Source organism: Puma concolor, chromosome C2, assembly GCF_028749965.1.
Source record: "Puma concolor isolate L17-30 chromosome C2, mPumCon1.1.hap2, whole genome shotgun sequence".
Taxonomy (NCBI): Eukaryota; Metazoa; Chordata; class Mammalia; order Carnivora; family Felidae; genus Puma; species Puma concolor.
In genome coordinates, this window is record NC_141675.1 from 37,350,666 (window position 1) to 37,372,877 (window position 22,212).

Below are 22,212 nucleotides of genomic sequence, written 5' to 3' on the forward strand. Positions count from 1 at the left end.
GGGCAACTTTAAAAAAATTTTTTTTTCAACGTTTATTTATTTTTTGGGACAGAGAGAGACAGAGCATGAATGGGGGAGGGGCAGAGAGAGAGGGAGACACAGAATCAGAAACAGGCTCCAGGCTCTGAGCCATCAGCCCAGAGCCTGACGCGGGGCTTGAACTCACGGACCGCGAGATCGTGACCTGGCTGAAGTCGGACGCTTAACCGACTGCGCCACCCAGGCGCCCCTAAAAGGGCAACTTTTAAAACAAACTTATACGGAATAAAGCTGTGATTAAATTTGATATTTCATCTGCTCATACTTGGTAGTCTCCTTCCTCCAATACTCTCAGTATTTTCTCTTCCAGGTAACGCTCAAGCATCATATATCAGAGAAACAAACAGTGCTCGTATTTTGGAGCAGAATATCGACTTTTCCCCCAAATTGAAATCTGTTGGATCGGTTACTCTCCTAAACTATGCATGGGTTTTAAAACTACTTACTGAATTATATTTGCATTTAAATCTTTATTTGGAAAACCACAAAGCACTACATAGGATAGTCATATTGAGGACCACTAAAAAATATACAAACTACAAATCCCTGACAGCGCTCAATAGCTCTGAAACACTATTTCAAATGTTCTCGTTTTCTTTGTGTGCACCATGTTTTCTTTGTGTGCACCAGGTTAATTATTTTTCAAACTGTGCTTGTGACTAGCACGGAGACCCACAAGATAAATGAAGCAGATGGGTTTTACATTTTATTCCAAGCAGACCGTACAGCTTAACCTCTTAGCTAGACTAAAAAGCCTGTTATCCTACCGGTATTTTGGCTAATTTGTAGTTAGATTTTTTAAGGAGATAAAATACAGCTTTCCTAAGCGCAGGGGTTGGGAATTACTTTGTGGTAATATATTCTTCTATCTCTTTTCCACTTGCGGGAAATGTAATCCATAATTCCTTGCTTCAACAAGCAACGTGAGGCAATGAGAGACGCCGGAATGTCTTCATCCATTTACTCCTTTAAAGCATTTGCAGGCTGTGTTTAAACTTCCAGGTAGATTATAATGCAATTATTCCAAACGGTACTATATGTGCCACATTTATTTCCTCATTCATAATTTATTTGCCAGTACACTAGAAGCAGTGCTCCATTTGTTTTTCCTTAAAAACACGCACCTTCTGCTCAAACTCCCTATTTCCTTTCCTCCCGTCGCCAACAGTCGCAGGGCGCTGTACTCTTCAGCTCCATCTCGTGTAGAAAAATGTCGACTGCACCCTCAGCCCGGACCAAGGGGCGCATCCACTAGTGGAAAAGATGCAAAAGCCGGGAACTTTACTTAGGCGTCACCACTAAACGAAGAAATTATTTCCTTTTAGATGCTGTCTCAGAAAAAAGCAGGTCTTTAGAGCTGACAGGAACCTCAGGAAAGCATATATATTGATCTCCTTGATAAATTCAACCGAATCTGGAGAAAAGCATACTCCGTTTCATTAGTACTGACGTAGTTAGAGTGAAATTTCCATCGAGCTGCGATTCCTGGCGAAATCCTTCCGAAGAGCCAAGTAAGGGCATTCTCTGAGCGGCAGTCGTACTACGCTGGATGCCTCACGGGATCCTACAGCAGAGTTTACGCACGTCAGAGAGCCCAAAGGAGAACGCCTCGAGGCGGCTTGGGAGGCCGGTCGGCGAGAGGGTGGTGAAGTCCTCTCCTCGGTGAAGACGACTCGAGCAGACAGGAGTCGTTTCCGCGTTTTGGCCCCACGCTGCCGCAGGCAAGGAGCTGAGGGGCCGCCGGGCCCCGGTTGCCCACAGCATCTCCCCAGAGTTCTCCTCCTGAGAAACCTGCGGGTCACGGACGCCCACCTTTTGCTTGTTAATGTAAATGTGCTTATGAAGCCCTCGTGATTTTTAAAGTTGCCATGTGTGGTTTTTGCTTCCTCGGACCAGGGCAGAGGGAGCCCCGAGCGTCCCTAAGCCTGGCGGGGAGGCGCGGGGCGAGGGGGGCGGGGCGAGGCGGGGCCGGGGCCTGGGGCGGGGCGTCCTCTCCGAAACCGGCCGCTCCGGGCGGCGGCGGCGGCAGCGGCGGCGCGGACCGAGCGGCGCGCGGATTGGTTGCGGCGGGCGGAGACGTCAGGCTCCCGCGGCCCGAGCGGCCGCCGGGCTAGCGCGGCGCAGTAGGTTCGAGTGCGTACCGCAGCGCGGAGGTGTCCTTTGCCGTCCCGCTTTCCGCCGCCGTCGCCGGGCTGTGCCGCTTGAAGCGGGACGCGCCTCCGCGCTCCTCGCCGCCTCCACCCGCGCGGCCGCCGCTCCCCTCGCCGTAGGCACACGCACCATGACGAAGAAAGAGAAGAAGTCCTTCAACCAGAGCCTAGCCGAGTGGAAGCTCTTCATCTACAACCCCACCACCGGAGAGTTCCTGGGGCGCACCGCCAAGAGCTGGGGTGAGCGGGCGGCGGTTGGGCGCCGGGACCGGCAGCGGTCCGGGGGACGCCGGGCGGGGTGGGGTGGGAAAGGAAAGGCGGGAGGCGGCTCCCCGCGCGGGGGCCCCCAGAGCAGCCGCAGCCTCCGCCGCCCACAGCGGTGTTCGTCCCGGGCCGCCAGACTGTCGTACGGGCGGTGGCGGAGGAGGGGCAGCGCGGCCCCATTCATTTCTAGCGTGGCGGGCGGGCCGCCGCTCGCTCCCGAGGCAGCCGGGCCCGCGGGCAGCCTCGGCCGGGCCGCGCCGCGCCGGTTCCTTCCTCCCAGCCGGGAGCGGGGCGCACGTGCTGCCCAGGCCTGCGGCGCCGGAGGCTGGGGACCCCTGCCCGGAGCCGAGTCCCGAGCGTGCGGCAGCCGAGAGCCCGGGCCTCCTTTGTACGGAGCGCGCGGTCCGGGAGAGGCCCTGGCTGAGGCGGCCGGTGGCGCCGAGCGGTTCGGGGAAGCCAGACCCTGCCCCACGCCCGGGGAGAGGAAATTTCCACCCTCGCCGCTATCTTGTGACTCGTCCACGCTGCCACCCCGGTCGGAAGAGTGTGAGTGAGTGTTAAGTGTGTGGGTTGCATCTTTGTGCCGCGGTTAGTTAATCACGCAAGTACTTGGTACACGCAAATGCGCTTGAATTCAGACAGGGAAAAGACCATTAAAAGGGTTGGTTCCTGCCTAATTCCTTTTTAATTAGAGACGTTTTCTTCCTGGCAGAGAGGCTTCTTTTGGGGAAAGTAAATCCCAGGGGGAACAGTTTTTGTGCCTTCAAAACATGTGATGGTTGTGTATGTTAGCAGTTTTTCTGTGTATGAGTTCTTTGTTTTAAAAGGCATATTTAAGCCATCCACCAGTGGAGTGCTGCTTTAGGGTGCGTTTTTGCTTTCCGAAAATTTATATTAATTTATAATTTATATTGAATAAGGACTAGTGTTTTGTTTCGTTTTTGCCTTTTAAAGAACACCTTGTTAGTAGGTCTTGACCTTTTTTTTCTGAGTGAGAATAAATTTCTAGAGTTGAGAACTATTTGGGCACGACATTTTTAAGAGAAACAGGGAGAGGGTAAATTAGCTATGACTCAAAAAATAAACTGTTGCTTTTGACTGAAATTGGCTCCTCCAGAGTGGAAAGGAGGCTTAAAGTCCTATCACAAGCTGAAAGGGGCCTTGGAGGTTTTTTAGCCCAACCCCCAGTTTAGAGATGAGAAAAATGAGATCTAGAGAGGTTGTGATTTTGCTTTGTGTAAAATTACATATTCCACAGAGCCAAGAAAAGAACCCAGTTGTCCTTTAATCCTAGTCCAGCAGTTTTATTATTTTACAGATGCCTTGCCTAACTAACACTCACGATTTTTATTTAGATAGCTGTCTTTTGGGAACCCACTAATGTGAAGAGGAAATAAATCTTGCATCCGGAGTTAAATGGGGGAAAAGTGGTGAACAATTATTGCTTCTAGAATGTGCTACCATTTTGCTGAAGGAATTTTTGAGTGGTGGAGAGGGATTAACTTTTGTAGACTACTTCCCTCAGTGCCTTCTTTCCAGTAATAAGTACCTTCATTTTATGTTAGAATGACATTTCTTAATGCAGGTAGTACTTCTTACCTAACCTTTGTATTTATATGATGTTGAAGTTGAGATTTTATTGAGTATATGTATTTAAGTAAATAATAGGCACAAACTGTCAAAGTGTAAAGGCATTATATAAGAGTTATAGTACTACAGGTGAAGTTGGGATTAGTTTTAGAAGGATTAAGGGAGACTTATTCAAAATTGAAAATAAGGGTTATTCTTTTTTTTTTTTTTAATTTTTTTAACATTTATTTATTATTGAGAGACAGAGAGACACAGAGCATGAGCAGGGGAGAGGAAGAGAGAGGGGGAGACACAGAATCTGAAGCAGCTCCAGGCTCTGAGCTGTCAGCACAGAGCCCGACGCGGGGATCGAACTCACCAACTGTGAGATCATGACCTGAGCCGAAGTCAGTCACCCAACCAATTGAGCCACTCAGACGCTCCAAAATAAGTGTTATTCTTATCAACAAATAATACATTTCCGTGTTTATTGGAGTAATAGTAAACCAGTGCAAAATGGCATAAATTGCCATCTATAATCCTATCCCAACATAAGGGCATCTCTCTAAGGATATATGTAGATGTGGTGTGTAGAGGCTGAAGTCCATACTCCACTCTCCAGGCTGTGTACCCTTGAGCGTGGGGAGTCTGCCTAGAGAAAAGGGTATCTTGTTCTAGTTCTAATTCTTAGAAAGGCACTGTATGGGCTAGCTGCCTGATCTCACCACCACAGAGATACCCACTGTTAATATTTTTGATACATATCTGGGCAGACTTAAATGGGTATAATGTCAATTTTTTTTTTTTTTTAACAAAAAGAGATCCTACAATAAGTGTTGCTTTATAGTGTTTGGAATATATTGTGGGCACCTTCCCATGTTAATAAAAATCTGTATCATCATTTTTAATAGCTCACTAATGTTCTATTATATAGGTCCATGTACTACCATGATTTTTTAAAACAAACATGTTGATTAACATGTATATCTTATGGATGCATGGGAGATACCCAGGGAAATATGAGTAACTCCTGATTTTTTTTTAACCAGTACTTTATTGTATGTACTGGTCTCTCCTCCGCCCATTCCCTCCAGCCTTGCATGTACATTTCTGCAAATTTATTTCTTGATATATGTTTCTACTAGTGCAATTTCTAGGTTGTATTTAATATGTGTACCCTTTACATTTTGGAAATAAGTTACTTTTTTTTTTTTTTTAAAGAAACTCATTTGCAAATTTTTTCTAGTTGCTTTTGAATTTCATTGTAGGTGTAGGGGGGAGATGGTTATGTGTTTGTTTTTTGGGTTGACTTTGGTAAAGTTGCAGTGTCTGCTGGCCTATAGAAAAAAGCCTTCTCTACCTCAAAGATTTTTTTTTTAATGTTTATTTATTTGTGAGAGAGACAGAGACAGAATGCAAGTCGGTTGGGGCAGAGAGAGGGAGGCACAGAATCTGAAGCAGGCTCCAGGCTCCGAGCTATCAGCACAGAGCCTGAAGCGGGGCTCGAACTCACGAGTTGTGAGATCATGACCTGAGCCGAAGTCGGTCGCTCAACCGACTGAGCCACCCAAGCGCCCCTACCTCAAAGATTTTATAAAGACATTCATTTAACATATTTCCTAATTTTATTTTTTACATTGAAGTCTAGTACATTTATCCCATCTAATTTGAGGTTCTTCAATGCGTGGGATATATTAAAAGCACTCATTTAAAGAGCAATTTTAGCATTTATACTTGGGATAGAGAAAATACTGGAGGTTATACCATATTGTCTTACTTTATAATATTTTTAAAAACTTCATTCATTTGTGAGAGAGACACAGCGTGATTGGGGGAGGTGCAGAGAGACCAGGAGAGAGAATCTCAAGCAGGCTCTGCACTGTCAGCACAGAGCCCGATGTGGGGCTCGAACTCACAAAACTGTGAGATCATGACCTGAACCAAAACTAAGAGTTGGACGCTTAACTGACTGAGCTACCCATGTGCCCCACATTGTCTTATTTTAAATGACCATATAAAAGGTTTTTTTTAAGATTTTATTTTTTTAAAGTAATCTCTATACCCAATGTGGGGCTCAAACCCATGACCCCAAGATCAAGAGTTGTGTATGCTGTACTGACTGAGCCAGCCAGGTGCTCCTATATGAAAGATTTTGAGCTGCTGCTTGTATGTTTGGCAGTTTCAAAATGCTCGCCGATATAAAATCACTTCAGTTGATTTTCACAACAACCTTCTAAAATGAAGTGCACTATGTAGATGATCAAAGTATACCTAGAGCTGGTTTCTTATGCTGAACAGTAATGACACATCAGGAATTAGTAGTTGCCATGTATGAAACTGTACAAAAAAATAGCATCTTGTGGCTTATGTTGCAAATACTAAAACTAAATGCATTAAATACAATTAGAGTGAAAGATAGCTTAGAAATCATCTATTATTTAAACTGTAACAGACCATGTGTTGCAATTAACATTTTTAAGAATAATGAAATAGAGGGGCGCCTGGGTGGCTCAGTTGGTTGTGCATCCAACTTCCACTCAGGTCATGATCTCGTGGTTTGTGTGTTCAAGCCCCGTGTCGGTCTCTGTGCTGATAGCTGGGAGCCTGGAGCCTGCTTCAGATTCTGTGTCTCCCTCTCTCTCTGCCCCTGCCCTGCTTGTGCTCCGTCTGTCTCTCTCTCTCAAAAATGAATAAATGTAAAAAAAAAAAAAAAAAAAAAAAATTTAAGAATAGTGAAATAAAATAGTAAAAATACCAGTTTATTCTGCCTGATAAGTTTATTCTAAGGAAACATGTTCCATGAAACTTTTCTGTACTTTATATATACAGATACCTTGAGTAAAATGTATTTCTTATTGTGGCTCACAGTCAAAAAAGCTTGAAAGCCACAAATGTAGCCCTGTGTCCTCATTTCATAGGTGAGAAAGTTGAACTCGTAGATCTGATTTGTCCACATTTACTCAGCGATAGAATCCTTGGCCTTTAAACTACCTCCAAGGCCAGAGGCTTTTTTTTTTTTTTTTTTAACTATGCTGTGACTTGATGTCATTTAATGACATCTGCTGTGGGCTTCTTTGGAGTTCATTATCTGAGGGCTGTCAGTAGATGCTCTATATTAATATTAACTTAAAACTTGAGTTACTGATTTCCAAGCATACTCGGGATTCTGGACCAAAACTATTAACATCTACGTTTTGTTCATGTGTCTTTTCTTTTATTATAGATTTACGAAGTGCCATTTTCTGTCACCTGCTCCCATTCTGGGTCATGCCTCAGTAAATGCTCTGCTTTGGAGATCAGACTCCATCCCATCTTGGGTGTCTGACTGTAGGGGAGAAGGCAAGTGTGTTTATTTTCCCAGTATCACATAGTTTTGTAAGATGTTGTTCTTTGTCCTGTGGAGTGTGACATACTAAAGAAACTTTACAAAAATGTGCGCTGTTGGGAAAGTAACAGGACTTGCCTTACCCTGTGTGCAGGCTATAAATGAAGGTCAGTGGTGGGTGTGGCAGCGGCAGCAGCAGAGGCATAATGAGCCATCACCCAGCAGGAGACAGCACTTCCTGGACTGGTAGTGGAAGGGAGGGGACGGGGTAAGTTTGTGTGTTATGTTCTAGATGTTGTAATTACAGTAGTATGTGCTTTACTATTGTTAAAGACCAACCTTCCTCTACCCCCAAAATTTGATTCTTTGAAACTGACTTTTGAATTTATATCTGTAGAATAAAATTAATTATATTAAAAGAAGTTTAAAAATCTTTCTATCTTTAGTCACAATATTTCCATGATTTGTCGTGTTTAAGGACCAATCGTGTAATGGAAAGAGAAACATTTAACGTTGAAAGATAAGTTTATTATTTTCTAATTATGCATTTATTGCATTAATTTTGAAGTAAAATTAATCTGTAATCTTTAACCACTTAGAATAAGCACTATTAACATTTTAATAGTCTGTTTCTTTTTTGTAAATAATTTTTTTTTTATGTATAAGTAAAAATTTAAGTATACACTTAGATAGCTAGTTTTATCTTAACTTTTGATGTTTGAGGGGATGGTTTTTACTCCTCTGCCACCTTGAGGGCATAACCTTGGGGTTATGTGTTGGGGATAACCTTGCCCCACTCCATCACCTCTGTGGGAAATGTTCACACTTCCTCTTAGAATTTATGTATTCTGGTGTCTTCAGTTATTCTATGTTGAGACTTCCAAATCTACATCCCTAGTTTGTATGGTTTTTTTTATTTTAATATAACCAACTGCCTGTCGGAAATCTTCAATTGGATGTTTCATAGGACTATGGAATGTTCAGTACACTTCTTGTGAATAAATCTCCATTGTCCTCAGGGGCTCCTTAGTATGACACACACACTATAACCTTGCTGACTTATTTCTCTGTCTACCATTCTCTACCCCTTCTGGGCCTGTTTCCTAGCTTCTGAATCTCTCTCTTTGACCTTGGCTTGGGTATTCAGATGTCAGCTTTGATAGCCTGATCTCTGGCACATCTTTGAATGCCTGTTTGCCTTAAGACTGCATCAAGTGCCTGTGTATCCCACAATATTTTTTTCTATTATAGCATTTATGACTTTATGTAGTAGTGTTGCCTGTTTACTAGACTATACATTCTTATTTACTCGTCTTTGATTCCCTAACATTGAGCCTTTTGCCCAGCACTTAGTAGGAAGGTAATAAAAATAAGTTGAATGAGTGAGCTCTATTATGAAGTGTTCCCATGTAATTAGTCTTTTACAACATTTTAAAAACTGTTTTGGTATTGGTGTATCATAGTATAAAGGTTCCCGCATGTTTGGGCGTCCCACTACCCACCCACCCACCCCCCCCCCCGTTTTGTTTATTTGTTGGTTTGTGTGTTGTAACATAGGCTTCATGCCCAGTGTGGGGCCCGGACCCATGGCCCTGGGATCAAGACCTGAGCTTAGATCAAGAGTTGAATGGGGTGCCTGGGTGGCTCAGTCGGTTAAGCGGCTGACTTTGGCTCAGGTCATGATCTCGCGGTCCGTGAGTTTGAGCCCCGCGTCGGGCTCTGTGCTGACAGCTCAGAGCCTGGAGCCTGTTTCGGATTCTGTGTCTCCCTTTCTCTGACCCTCCCCTATTCATGCTCTGTCTCTCTCTCTCTCAAAAATCAATAAACGTTAAAAAAAAAAAAAAATTAAAAAAAAAATAAATAAATAAAGAGTTGAATGCCCAACTCACTGAGCCAGCCAGGTGCCCCTACCACCCCCACCTTTTTAATAGCATTGTGAGTTTTCATAGAAGTTCAGAGGAAGCATCCACTTAACTTTCTTGTTGAAGATTCAGCTGAGTTTGTGACTGCCTGAGTGGGGCATCTGATTAGGATAACAGAAACAAGGTGATTATCCAGGTCTCCTGCTTCCTGCTTTATTGCTCTTTTTAGCCTTTTATACTGCTCTTATGAGACCTGCATAAAGGACCTGTGTGTGTGTGTGTGTGTGTGTGTGTGTTTTAACTTTTCTCAGATTTAATGGGCATTTATTTAACAGTAATGTCCTGCGTCCTGCAGGGTGCTTTACAAATAATATTTCTGAAAATAATCCTTTAACTTAGCAGCCTCCCACGTATCTGTTTAAACTTTGTTACTGATTGTGGACTGGCTCTTATTTGTGACTTCTTAGTATTTTGCTGATGCCATAGTAAGGTATGACTCACCCTCATCCAAAGGTACTTTTCTTTAAAAAAAAGTTTTTTTTAAGTTAATTTATTTTGAGAGAGACAGAGAGCTAGTGGGGGAAGGGCAGAGGGAGAGAGAATCCCAAGCAGGCTCTGGGCTGCCAGTGCTGAGCTCGATGTTGGGCTTGAATCCACAAAACCGCGAGATCATGACCTGTGCAAGAGTCTGACGCTTAATGGACTGAGCCACCCAGGTGCCCCAGCATAAGGTACATTTCTGTTGGTAGATTCTGGCCCATAAATAGTTGCCCTTTGTGTGCCCTTACCACCCCCCTCCCCCAGTATCTCTCATAATCATTTTCCTGATTCACTCCAGTCTGTTCTACCTTGTTTCCTAAACGTGTATTTCTCAGGTGCTGTCTTTGGCCTTGTTTTTTCTTCATCTTCTTCCCTGGCAGTCTCATAAAACAACTGCAAAGATCACTCACACATTTTACTTACTGGTTAACATCTCTCTCAGATACAGTTGCATCCTGCATATCCCATAAACCTTGAGAGAGAGAGGCTTAGATATCTTGACTAACTCCGTAACTAAATTATCTTATATGTCACCTTGCAAACAGAGCTCTTTTTTCCTTCCTCTACTGAAGTTCTGAGTTGCTCCTGTATTTGCAATTTTTGAAAAGAAGGTCACTATCTTTTTTGTCATTTGGGCTCTAAACCTGTCCAAGTCATGCCAGTTCTATAATGTCTCTTAAGTCTGTGACCCACATCCTCATTGCCACTGCTATAGTTAATTCAGGAATTAATTTACTCTGCCCTATTCCTCTCCCATCCCCATATCTTATGAAAACCCACATTCAGAGGGGGTGCAGGGTGCTCGTTTTTATAGCTTCATAATACTAACCACCTGTTTCAAATGTCATAGTCCTTAACACTTGCATCAACCCTGTCTTCACTGTATCAGGGTCTGGTAGTGCCTTTTCTTATAAATTCCCTGATGAAGGCACCTGGGTAGCTCAGTCGGTTAAGTATCTGGCTCTTGTGATTTCGGTTAGGTTATGATCTTGTGGTGGGATTGGGCTCCGCTTTGGGATTCTCTCTCTTTACTCCTGCCTCTCTCTCTCTCTCTCTCTCTCTCAAATAAACATTAAAAAAACTATTAAAAAAATAAAACTTAAAGCACCAGATGAAGAGCTTTCATAACTTTTCCAAAGTTGTTCCAAGTTCAAATAGACCATTGGCTTTCCAGCTTCTACCTGCTTCTTAAAACAAAAAAAGCTATAGTGTTATTGACTTTGGGGAAGCTCATAACTTCTGATGCATCTCCATAAAAACCCAAGGAATCAGTTGGAATCATTGTGACCTAAACCACTTCAACTTCACTGCTGTCAGGTTATTTTTAAGGCTACAGCTTTGATCATGCTACTTCCCATACCCTAAAATTGTATTTGGATCCCCACTGTTTTCAGAAAGTTTAAATAATTTCCAGACAGCCTGGCATTCCGGGCTTATTACATACTGGGTTAGAACTAAGTTTCCAACCTTATAACCTGTCATTTCCCACCGTACTCTACATATACCACATGTCATAGCCCAAATGGGTGGATCTGAGGGCCCTTGGTCTGGAATGCTCTGCTCATTCCCTCCCCCATGCCCTTTCATCTCTGCATCGAAAATTCTTTCCTACTTCACAGATCTAGCTTGAGTATCAGCTGTCATAAGCTTTCTCTGATGTGCCCAGATGAAAATAATACCACATTTATCTCCTGTAACACCTAAAACTTTGTATCCTGGATTATAGTTGTTTATGTACATTGCTCTTACTAACTAGATGTTCTCACACATCAGGATTTCATTTGCACATCCCTGTAGCATCTGGCACATAGTAATAGTAAAGCACTTACCTTTTTTTTTTTTTTTTTTGATGCACAAATTGTCATTTAATCAGTTTCATCTTGAGATTCACCTATTCCTTGGGCTAAAGTTGAAAGTATTGTTGGGCTAGTATGGCTATACACTGTGAAAGTCTTATTCGTGGAGATACTTGTACATAAAGGCATAATTCCCCATAACTTACCATGATTCTGCCCCACTAAAGTAATTCATTTTGAAGTTTCCACATAGGGCACTGTAGTAAAAGTGAGCCTGTGGGCATATATATTTTTTTACTTCATGAACCTTAGAAGTATATCAGTATTCTGAGATGACTAAACTAGGACTCAGAATATAGACCTAATTTTTGGTACCACACATCCAGCTAAGCTTAGATAACCCATTTAAAATCTCTTGGCTTTAATTTCTTCTGTAGGAGAAAAGTTGAATGAGAGAGTTTCAAATGTCACTTTGAAATGAAAAAAAAAAAATGTAAATGCTTTAGAACAAGAGGTGGCCAACTTTTCCTTTAAGGGACCAGGTAGTACTTTAGCCTTTGCCAGCCCACTGGTGTCTGTTGCAACTACTCAACTCTATTGTAGCTTGAAAGTAGCTATAGACAATGTATAAACTAATGGACCTAGCTATGGTTCAATATTTGATTTATAAAAACAGGCAGCACCTGTGGTTTGCTGACCTCTTTAGAGGTTAGTGTCAGTGTAGGCTAACTCAAGAAGTCTGGACTAGTATTAGATGTAGACTCTTGGCTTTGTTCCTTTTATATAATGAAAGTAACCCTGTTGGTTGAATTTTTACAATACAGATGTGAATAATCAGTAAGTCCACTGTCTTCTTCAGCTTCTTTCCAGGGTAACCACTGTTAACAGCAATGATTTTTAAAATGTAATACATGGTATATCCACTTTGGATAAAGGTCTGGTAGTTTTTTATAAAAGTAAACACACATCTACTCCATGACCCAGCAGTTCTACTCCTAGGTGTTTACCCAAGAGAAATGAAAACATAAGTTCACAAAAATACTTGTACAAGAGTATTCATAGTAGCTCCAAACTGGAAACACTCCAGGCGTCCATCAGCAGGAGAGTAGGTAAACAAACTGGTATGTCCAAACAGCAGAATACTATCCAACAATAAAAAGGAACGAACTATGGACACACAAAACATGGATGAGTTTCACAGTCAGGCTGAGCAGGAAAGAAGCTTTGCCTAAGAGAACACATATTATATGATTTCATTTATGTGAATTCTAAAACAAGCAACACTTATCAATTGCTGGAAAAAAGCCCAGAATGGTGTTTACCTCTAAGCTGGTGGTTGTGGGGATTGGGAGGGGGCACAAGAGAACTTGATAGGATGGTGGTAATGTTCTGTATCTTACTAGGGACTTGGATCATACAGAATGTAGTTGTCAAACAACCCCCCCCCCTTTTTAAAAATTTTTAAAAATTTCGTTAACATACAGTATATTAGTTGTAGGTGTACAATACAGTGATTCATCAGTTCCATACAACACCAAGTGCTCATCACAAGTGCATTCCTTAATCCCCATCACTTGTTTTACCAGTCCCCCTACCCACCTCACTTCTGGTAACCATCAGTTTGTTCCCTGTAGTTAAGTCTTTTGTCTGTCTCTCTGTCTCTGTCTGTCTCTCTTTTTCCTTTGCTCATTTGTTTCTTAAATTCCACACATGAGTGAGATCATATGGTATTTGTCTTTCTCTGACTGCCTTATTTAACTTAGCATTGTATTCTCTAGTTCCATCCATGTTGCAAATAGCAATATTTCATTCTTTTTTATGGCTGAGTAATACTCTGTGTGTGTGTGTGTGTGCGTGTGTGTTGTGTGTGTGTACACACGCGCACACACACACCCACACTACTTTATCCATTCATCAACTGGAGGACACTTGGGCTATTTCCATAACTTGGCTATTGTGGATAATACTATAAGCATTCTGGTGCATGTATCCCTTTGAATTAGTATTTTTGTATTCTTTGGGTGAATACCTAGTAGCGCAATTCTGGATTGTATGGTAGTTCTTCTTTTTCTTTTTCTTTCTTTTTTTTTTTTTTAAGATTTTACTTTTAAGTGATCTCTACGCCCAGTGTGGGGCTTGAACTCACAACCCCGAGATCAAGCGTTGCATGCTCTACTGACTGAGCCAGCCAAGCACCCCAGTAGTTCTATTTTTAACTTTTTGTGGAACCTTCATACTGTCTTCAGAGTGGCTGCACCAGTTTACATTCCCACCAACAGTGCAAGAGGGTGGTTCTTTCTCCACATCCTTGCCAACACCTGTTGTTTCTTGTGTTGTTGATTTTAGCCATTCTGGTAGGTGTGAGGTGATATATCACTGTAGTTTTGATTTGCATTTCCCGGATAAGTGATGTTGAGCATCTTTTCATGTCTTTTGGCCACCTGTATGTCTTCTTTAGAAAAAATGTCTATTCATGTCTTCTGCCCCTTTTTGGATTATTTGTTCTTTGGCTGTGATGGTCAAAACCTGTCTAATGGCACATTAGAGACTTGTGTATTTCATTAAGTGTAATTTTTCCCCTCTGTTTTAGTTATTACGCATGATGAAGTGTTTAGGAGTGAAGTGTACATACTGACGTCTAGAACTTGAAATGCGTTTAAAAAATAAGTGGTGAATAGATAAAAGATATAGTAGAATGTTAACGGTAGAATCTAGGTGAATTTCTGGATGTTCATTGACATTTGACCTTACTGTGTATGTATAAACAATGCTAATAAATACTAAAGAAAAAAAAATATGAATACATTTATGTGTTTCTCCTGACTGCTTTCCACCAGTTGTGGAGTCTCTCCTATAGAGAATGATTAATGATTGTTTTATCAGTTTTCCTGCTAGTCCTGTTTCAGTGCATTTAGATATATGTATATACTTATTTGTGTATGTGTATATATATGGAATATGTAGGAATAAGTAATTTTCCACTTTTACATGAGTAATAGGAAGAATGTATGTTTTTAAACTTGCTTTCTCCCTTCCCCTGTCACTTAATGCGATTTGACTGTGTTTCCATGTCAGTATTTATTTCATTCCTTTGAATCATTGTATAATCCATAGTGGAGAGATATATATCCAAGACATATATTTTCTGTTATGAATATTGAGATTGTTTCCAGTATTTCTCTTAAAAATTGCTGCTCTGCATGTGTGCCACAATTTATCTGGGCTAGATACTGAATATGCCACTTTATGGTAATGGAATTACCACTTTATAGTATATGCTTTTTTTTTTTTTTTTTTTTTTTTAACTCGAGAGAGCACAAGTGTGGGAGAGGGGCAGAGGGAGATAATGAGAGAGCATCTAAAGCAGGCTCCTTGCTGAGCCTGGTGTGGGGCTTGATCCCACAACTCTGGGATTATGACCTGAGCCAAAATGGAGTTGGACACTCAACTGACTGAGCCACCTAGGTGCCCTAGTATATGCTAATTTTTATATTAACATTTACTGTCCTCCAAAAAAGCTGTACCAATTTATACTTCCACCAGCAGTGGATGAATGGACCAGTTTCCCTTCAACTTTCTGAGCACTGGATATTATTACTCTTTAAAAAAATTTTTTTTGCCAGTTTGATGGGAAGGTAACATCTGGTTGGTTTATTTTGCAATCTCTCTGATAACTACACCTGAGCATATTTTTGTTTGCCCAGTTTCCTTTTTTTTTTTTTTTTTACAGTCCCTCATCTCTTTGCTCCCTTTTGTCTAATTAAATAATTAATTTTGATGCAGAGACAGTGCAGGTGGGGGAGGGGCAGAGACAGAATCATAAGCAGGCTCCCAGCTGCCAGCCCAGAGCCCAGGGGAGGGCTTGAACTTGGGAAACTGTGAGATCATGACCTGAGCCCAAACCAAGAATCAGAGGCCTAACCAACTGAGCCACCAGGTGCCTCTTAATTTGTTTATTTAAAAATACTTGTTTTTCATTAACATTATCACAGATTTAACATTTTTTTATAATTTATTTAGTTTATTCACTTTGGGAGAGAGCACCTACGCAAGTTGGGGAGGGGCAGAGGGAGAGAGAATGAATACCAAGCAGGCTCTGCACCATCAGCGTAAAGCCTGGTGTGGGGCTTGAACTCACAAACTGCAAGATCGTGATCTGAGCCGAAGTCGGTTGCTTAACTGACTGAGCCACCAGAAGTTTAATAGTCTTTTAATGGGCTCTTCCTAATCACTTACCCCAAAAATATGTTGAATAATCCATCATTTCCTCACTGATCTGAATTGCCAACTTTCTTACATACAAAACTTCGTCTTACGGATCGTTTCTTGGATTTTGTTGATTTGTGTCTCTGTTCCTGTGTCCTTATCACACTGTAGTATGTAAGCTGTATGTGAGCGTTTGTGAAATAAAATACATGTGTGAGGCATGCCTCTTCGGTGGCGCAATCAGTTGAGCATCTGACTCTTGATTCTTGAGATTCTCTCACTTCCTGTCCCTCTGCCTCTCTCCTCATGCACATGCATTCTCTGTCTCTAAAATAAAAAATAAAGTGGTGAAATTTGTGTGGATACTGAATGTCCAGTTTTGGTATCCCATAGGCTGGCCTTAAAGTAGGGGTGCCTGGGTGGCTCAGTCGGTTAAGTATCTCTGACTCTTGATCTCAGCTCAGGTCTTGATCTCAGGGTGTTGAGTTCAAGCTCTGTGTTGGGCTCCACACTGGGCATGAAGCCTAGTTTAAAAAACAACAACAAAACACTTAGGTAACTTACAGGGCATACTAAAAATATAGCTTATCTGTAGAAAGAGTCTATTCTCTGAAAATTGGGAGAACAGTTAAAGCCATTTGGACGTGTATGTGTTTTAGGGGTAGAGCTCTGTTTATTTTTTGTAAAAACTTCTGATTTGGAAATGTTTATTTCCTAAAACAATCGTATTTCATTTATTCTCAAGTTTGCTAATTGAAACTGGTTTTACTGATCAAGTTAAATATTTTTGCATTTCTATTTTCATCTTTATTCTTCCCTTTCCTTGAATTTATTTTAGTCTTGAATTAAAAACCTGGCTTGTTGTTGTTGTTAATCTTGTGTTTTAGTGAATGAATGTAAGGATTTTTGTTTGCTTTCTGCTCTGAATATATTATTGTTTTGAATTTTGAATATTTCAGGTTTCATTATCTTTTTTTTAAATTTTTTAAATGTTTTATTTATTTTTGAGACAGAGAAAAGATGGAGTACTAGCAGGGGAAGGGCAGAGAGAGACAGAGACAGAGAGAGAGAGAGAGAGAGAATCCGAAGCAGGCTCCAGGCTCTGAGCTGTCAGTGCAGAGCCTGACGAGGAGCTAGAACTCATGAACCATGAGATCATGCCCTGAGCCATAGTTGGAAGGTTTAACTGACTGAGCCACCCAGGCATTCTTTTTCATTTTTTTTCTTTTAACGTTTATTCATCTTTGATGATGGAGAGAGACAGAGCGTGTCAGGGGGAGGGGCAGAGATAGAGGGAGACACAGAATCCGAAGCAGGCTCCAGGCTCCGAGCTGTTGGGACAGAGCCTGATGCAGGGCTGGAACCCCCAGATGGTGAGATCATGACATGAGCTTAAGTCAGATGCTTAACTGACTGAGCCACCCAGGCATCCCAGATTTGTCTTTTTAATCCAAGGACTAAATAGAAATCCATTTTCTAAATTTTTGTTTTAATTTCTAATATATTTACTTAAATTTTAAAGAATGTGGCTTTGATTTTTTTTAAGTTTATAAATTTGGGTTTTTTTGTGTTTTGTAACTTGTCATGATCCCTTTAGGGACAGTGTTGCAAGTTTGTAAAGAGTTTATTTTCTGGTGGCTACAAAAGTTCTGCATATATTAGGTAACTGTTAGTTGTGTTTTAAAAATAGTTACTGTCCTTTTTGTTATTACTTACTTCATGTGTGGATTTTTGGGAGAGCTATGTTAAAACCTCTATATAGGATTGAGGTAATTTTGTAATTTTGCCTTTGCTTTACATATTTTAAGTGATTTAGCATCACAAAGGCTCATGGTTGTTATGCTGCATCTTCTTGATGTGTTTGTATTTTTATTAATAAGAAACATGTTTGTACTGTTCATGCTTTTTGACTTGAATTCTAGTTTGCTTAGAGTCATAATGTTACATCTAGATTTCTTTTTGTTAGGCAAGACCTACTTTGTTTTCAACCATTAGGTGGTATAATTTTAGGTTTCTTCCATTAATAGCATTCAGTGGATTTTTTTAACTCACTTTAAGAATGTTTTTTAGGGGCGCCTGGGTGGCTCAGTTGGTTAAGTGGCCCGGGTCATGATCTCCCGGTTTGTGAGTTTGAGCCCTGGGTCGGGCTCTGTGCTGACAGCTCAGAGCCTGGAGCCTGCTTCCCATTCTGTCTCCTTCTCTCTCTGCCCCTCCCCCACTTGTGCTCTGTCTCTCTCTATCAAAAATAAATAAAATGTAAAAAAAAAAAATTTTTTTTAAAGAATTTTTATTATTTGACTATTAATTTTTTGTCATATTATTTTTGGATTTTGTTATTAAATTTAAACAAATTAAAATTTTTAACTTTATATAAAATATTAATATAGTGACAAAAGGAGATCATTGCTCACCTGGCAAATGATGTGTGGATTGCAGAGGGGCACAAGGGCTCTTTGGAAGTGATAGCAATGTTCTGTATCTTTCGTGGTAGTTTCACAGATTATGCAACTGTCAATACTCACTGGGATTATACAGTTAAAATTGATAAAAGTTATTCTATCTAAATTATTCCTCAAACCTGAAAAGGAAAAGAAATTAAAATCAACACTTAGATGTTGCCAGTAAGTCTTACTGGTTGCTTTGCTCACCATTGTTTTATGTATTCCTCTTAGATTTTTAAAGAAAACTTTAAAAAATGGAAATACACAACTTATTTTGGAATTCAGTCTATGATCTTTGTCCTCTTTTTGTGAAGTTAGATATTATGTAAATAAATTGTTTTTCAAAAAAAGAAAAGAATGATGGTGTGCTAGAACTCAAATCCTCCTTGGCTACATCCCCAGTCCCAATCCTGAACCCTTCTTCCCTTATTCAGAGGTCACCGCTGTTTATGAATTTGATTTGCAAGTTTCTGTTCCATTAACAAAGACACTATTTTGTGTATATTTATAGAAATATAATTCTTTTGAGTGTTTTAAATTTAAGTATGTGGTATATATCATTTTGAGATTTTTTTCCACTTGGAGTTTTTGAAATCTGTTTCATTCCTTTTTTAATAACTGTTTATAGTTCTCCATACATTATGTTTTATTTCTTTGCTTTGTTTGAGGACACTTGCATTGCTAGCAGTTTTTTTGCTATTGCCCTTCAGTTTTTTGTATTGCATAACCAATTCTTACAGTTAGGATATGAGGTTAGTAAATTTTCTGAGTCTTTGTATGTCTGGAGATGTCCTTTTGTTTATTTAGTTGGTTGATCTTTTAGTTTACAATCATTCTTCCTCAGTTTGGAATATATCTCATTTTTGGCCAAGAAGATTCAATTACAGTTCTCTGTCTTAGGTACAGCCTGTTTTATTTTTTTAGAAGCATTAAGAAATTTCCTCTTGTTGGTATTCTGAAATGTTTCTAGGTATTGGATGTTTTCCAGCATTTTTCAGTCTTTTCCAGTCTAGACAAAATTTGTTACTTCTTTGAGCATTCTTTCACTTCTCTTTTCTGATGGAATTCCTATTAGATTTGTTGATGATATTCTGGTTCTGTCCCCCATATCTCAACAATTTCCATACATTCCCTCCCTCCTTTTGGGGATTGTTGTAGAAAATCTTGGCTTGATCTTTTAGCTCATTGAATTTTTCCTTAGCTGGCCGATTCACTAGGTTAGTCTTCTGTTTTTGTTATTTATTTATTTATTTGTTTTTGGGAATAATTTTTGTTAAGTTTTTATTTATTTATTTTGAGAGAGAGAGAATGAATGCAATTGAGAGTGGGAGAGGGGCAGAGAGAAAGAGAATCCCAGGTAAGCTCCACACTGTCAGCGCAGAGCCTGATGCTAGGCTTGAATCCATGAACTGTGGGATCATAACCTGAGCTGAAACCAAGAGTCTGATGCTTAACCAACTGAGCCACCGAGGGCCCCCTCCTGTATTTGTTTTTTTAAACAGCTTTATTGAAGTATAATTGACATATAGTAAGCTGTACATACTTAAAGTGTACAACTTGAGTTTTGACATATACTGGCATATATGTGTATACAATAGTGTACTCATGAAACTATGACTAATCAAGATAACAACCATAATCATTACCCCCCAAATTTCCTATTGCCCCTTTGTAATTGATCCTCTCTCCCTACCTCCCAAGTCTCCAGGCAAAAGTAGAGCTGCTTTTGACACTTCAGTTTGTATTTTCTGAAAAATTTTTTTAAATTAATTTATTTTTTTTTTAACGTTTATTTATTTTTGAGACAGAGAGAGACAGAGCACGAACAGGGGAGGGGCAGAGAGAGAGGGAGACACAGAATCTGAAACAGGCTCCAGGCTCTGAGCTGTCAGCACAGAGCCCGACGTGGGGCTCGAACTCACGGACCGTGAGATCATGACCTGAGCCGAAGTCGGACGCTTAACCGACCGAGCCACCCAGGCGCCCCTGTATTTTATGAAATTTTAAAAACATGGAATGTAGTTTATACTCTGTGTGTGCAAGAAGGGGATGACTTGTTTCATTTAGTATGATTATTTTGAGAAATAGTTTAAGAATAGTATTCCATTGTATGGATATACCAGAATTTACTTATTAATTTATTCATTGATGTGCATATGGATTGCTTGTACTTTTTAATAATTACAAATAAAGCATCTATGAATATCCATATACCTTACTTTCTGAACACGTGCTTTTTATTTTTCTTGGTTAAATATCTAGGAACGGATTAGCTGGATCCTATCATAGATGTATGTTGCTAATTTCAAAAAATTGTCAAACTGTTTTTATAAAATAGGGCTTTTATTTCTTTTATACTTCTACTAGCAGTGTGCGAGAGTTCAGTTGGTCCACTCCTGAGCCACCACTTGGTACTGTCAGTCTTAAAGTTTTCCAGCATTTTTGGTGGGCATGAGCTAGTGGTGTTGGTTTGCCCTTCCTTGATGACTAGTGATGTTGAGCACCTTTTCTTGAGCTTATTTTTTGCAATCCTTACATCTTTGATGAAGTTTTGTTTCAAAACTCTTGTGCATTAAAAAAAATTTTGTTGTAAGAGTTCTTTGCTAATTCTAGGGGCAAGGAAGTCCTTTGTTGGTTACATGTTTTGTAAAAGTTTTCTCCCAGTCTCTGGTTTGCTGTTTTATTTTCTTAGGTGTCTGGATTTTTCTTTAGAGTTTAACTCTTCTCCAGGTCAGCTTATCTAATGAGCTTTTTATTTTAATAATCAGAATATGAAATCTGATTTTTAAAAATTGTCCTTTCACCTTCTGTATTTTAAATTCACTATTTTTTCCCCTTTGTTTTATTTGCACCCACTTCTTCTGGGTATTACTTTTCTTTGTTGAGCTTGGTACTTTATCAGATTAGCTTTTTCTGAAATCTTTGGTACTTATTGGGGGTGTACTCCTGCTCTTTGTATTTAGACTTTCCTCTCTCGAGAAACGGAACTGTAGGTAGCAAATGTTAGTCGAGAGCTGGTCTAGGTATGGGAACTCTCTACTCCGTTAGGTTCTCACCAATCCTTCCGGACATTGCCAAGTTTTTCAGCCCAAGCATCCATACTCCCTGCTCCCACTCTGGAGTAGATGTTATTGCTACTATTAGTAGTTGCTTGACACTGGGAGCAAGTGTGTATTGGGGGGTAGGAGCAAAGTTGAACACAATCTGGCTGTTCCTCCTATGGAGTCCGCTAGTCCTCTGGTCTTTGACTCAGAGCTCACTCCTCTTCTTCATCTTTGGTGAGCCAACTCACTTATTCCTGGAGGCCTTCTCTGATGAAATCCTTTTCTTTCCTCTCCCTGCTAGAGACAGTTCATTCTTTCTCTCTCTCTCTCTTTCTCTTTTTTCCTCTAGCCCTTGATGTCTATAATTTTTTGCTTATAGGTCTGTCACTTGTGATAACTGAACTCTTGGAGAGAAGGAACAGATCTTACTCTTTGTAAATTTCTATCACCTGGAGCAACACAGAATGCTTGAAAGGTAGATTTTTCAGACAATGGGAGTTTTGATTATGAAAGGTAACAACTTGGAGCATGTGGCTGGCTCAGTCAGTAGAGCTTGTGCCTTTTGATCTCACGGTTGTAAGTTCACGCTCCACGTTGGGTGTAGAGATTACTTAAAAATAAAATCTTGGGGTACCTGGATAGTTCAGTCATTTAGGTGTCTGACTCTTGACTGGTTCAGGTCATGATCTCACGGTTGTGAGATCTAGTCCCACATTGGGCTCTGTGCTGAGTGCTGAGCCTGCTTGGGATTCTCTCTCCCCTTCTCTCTCTGCTCCTTCCCCACTCACGCTCTGTCTCTTTCTGTCTCTCTCTCAAATATGAGTAAACGTTAAAAACATTTTTTTAAATTAAAATCTTTAAAAAGTTAACAACTTGAGGCCCGCCAGGAAGAGCAGACCAGGTAAAGGTACCACATGGAGAGGTACTGCTCTGAATGTTTCTCTTATGGTAGGTTAATCTTCAGCAGGTTATTTAA

At 40.5% G+C, this 22,212-nt stretch overlaps 1 protein-coding gene and 1 long non-coding RNA gene across 2 annotated transcripts in view; both read left to right on the forward strand.

Moving 5' to 3' along the window:
* Nucleotides 1-2,077: 2,077 nt before the first annotated feature.
* ATP1B3 (ATPase Na+/K+ transporting subunit beta 3) overlaps nucleotides 2,078-22,212 on the forward strand; it is a 46,764-nt gene continuing 26,629 nt past the window's right edge. Inside the window, exon 1 of the mRNA XM_086674431.1 lies at nucleotides 2,078-2,429. Coding sequence (XP_086530557.1) covers nucleotides 2,321-2,429 — 109 coding nt within the window. The 5' untranslated portion in view covers nucleotides 2,078-2,320. The remainder of the gene's footprint in view (nucleotides 2,430-22,212) is intronic.
* LOC147577200 (uncharacterized) lies at nucleotides 2,438-18,027 on the forward strand. The gene is made up of 2 exons (XR_015240021.1): nucleotides 2,438-7,361; nucleotides 7,502-18,027. It is a non-coding gene; the product is annotated as an uncharacterized LOC147577200 (long non-coding RNA).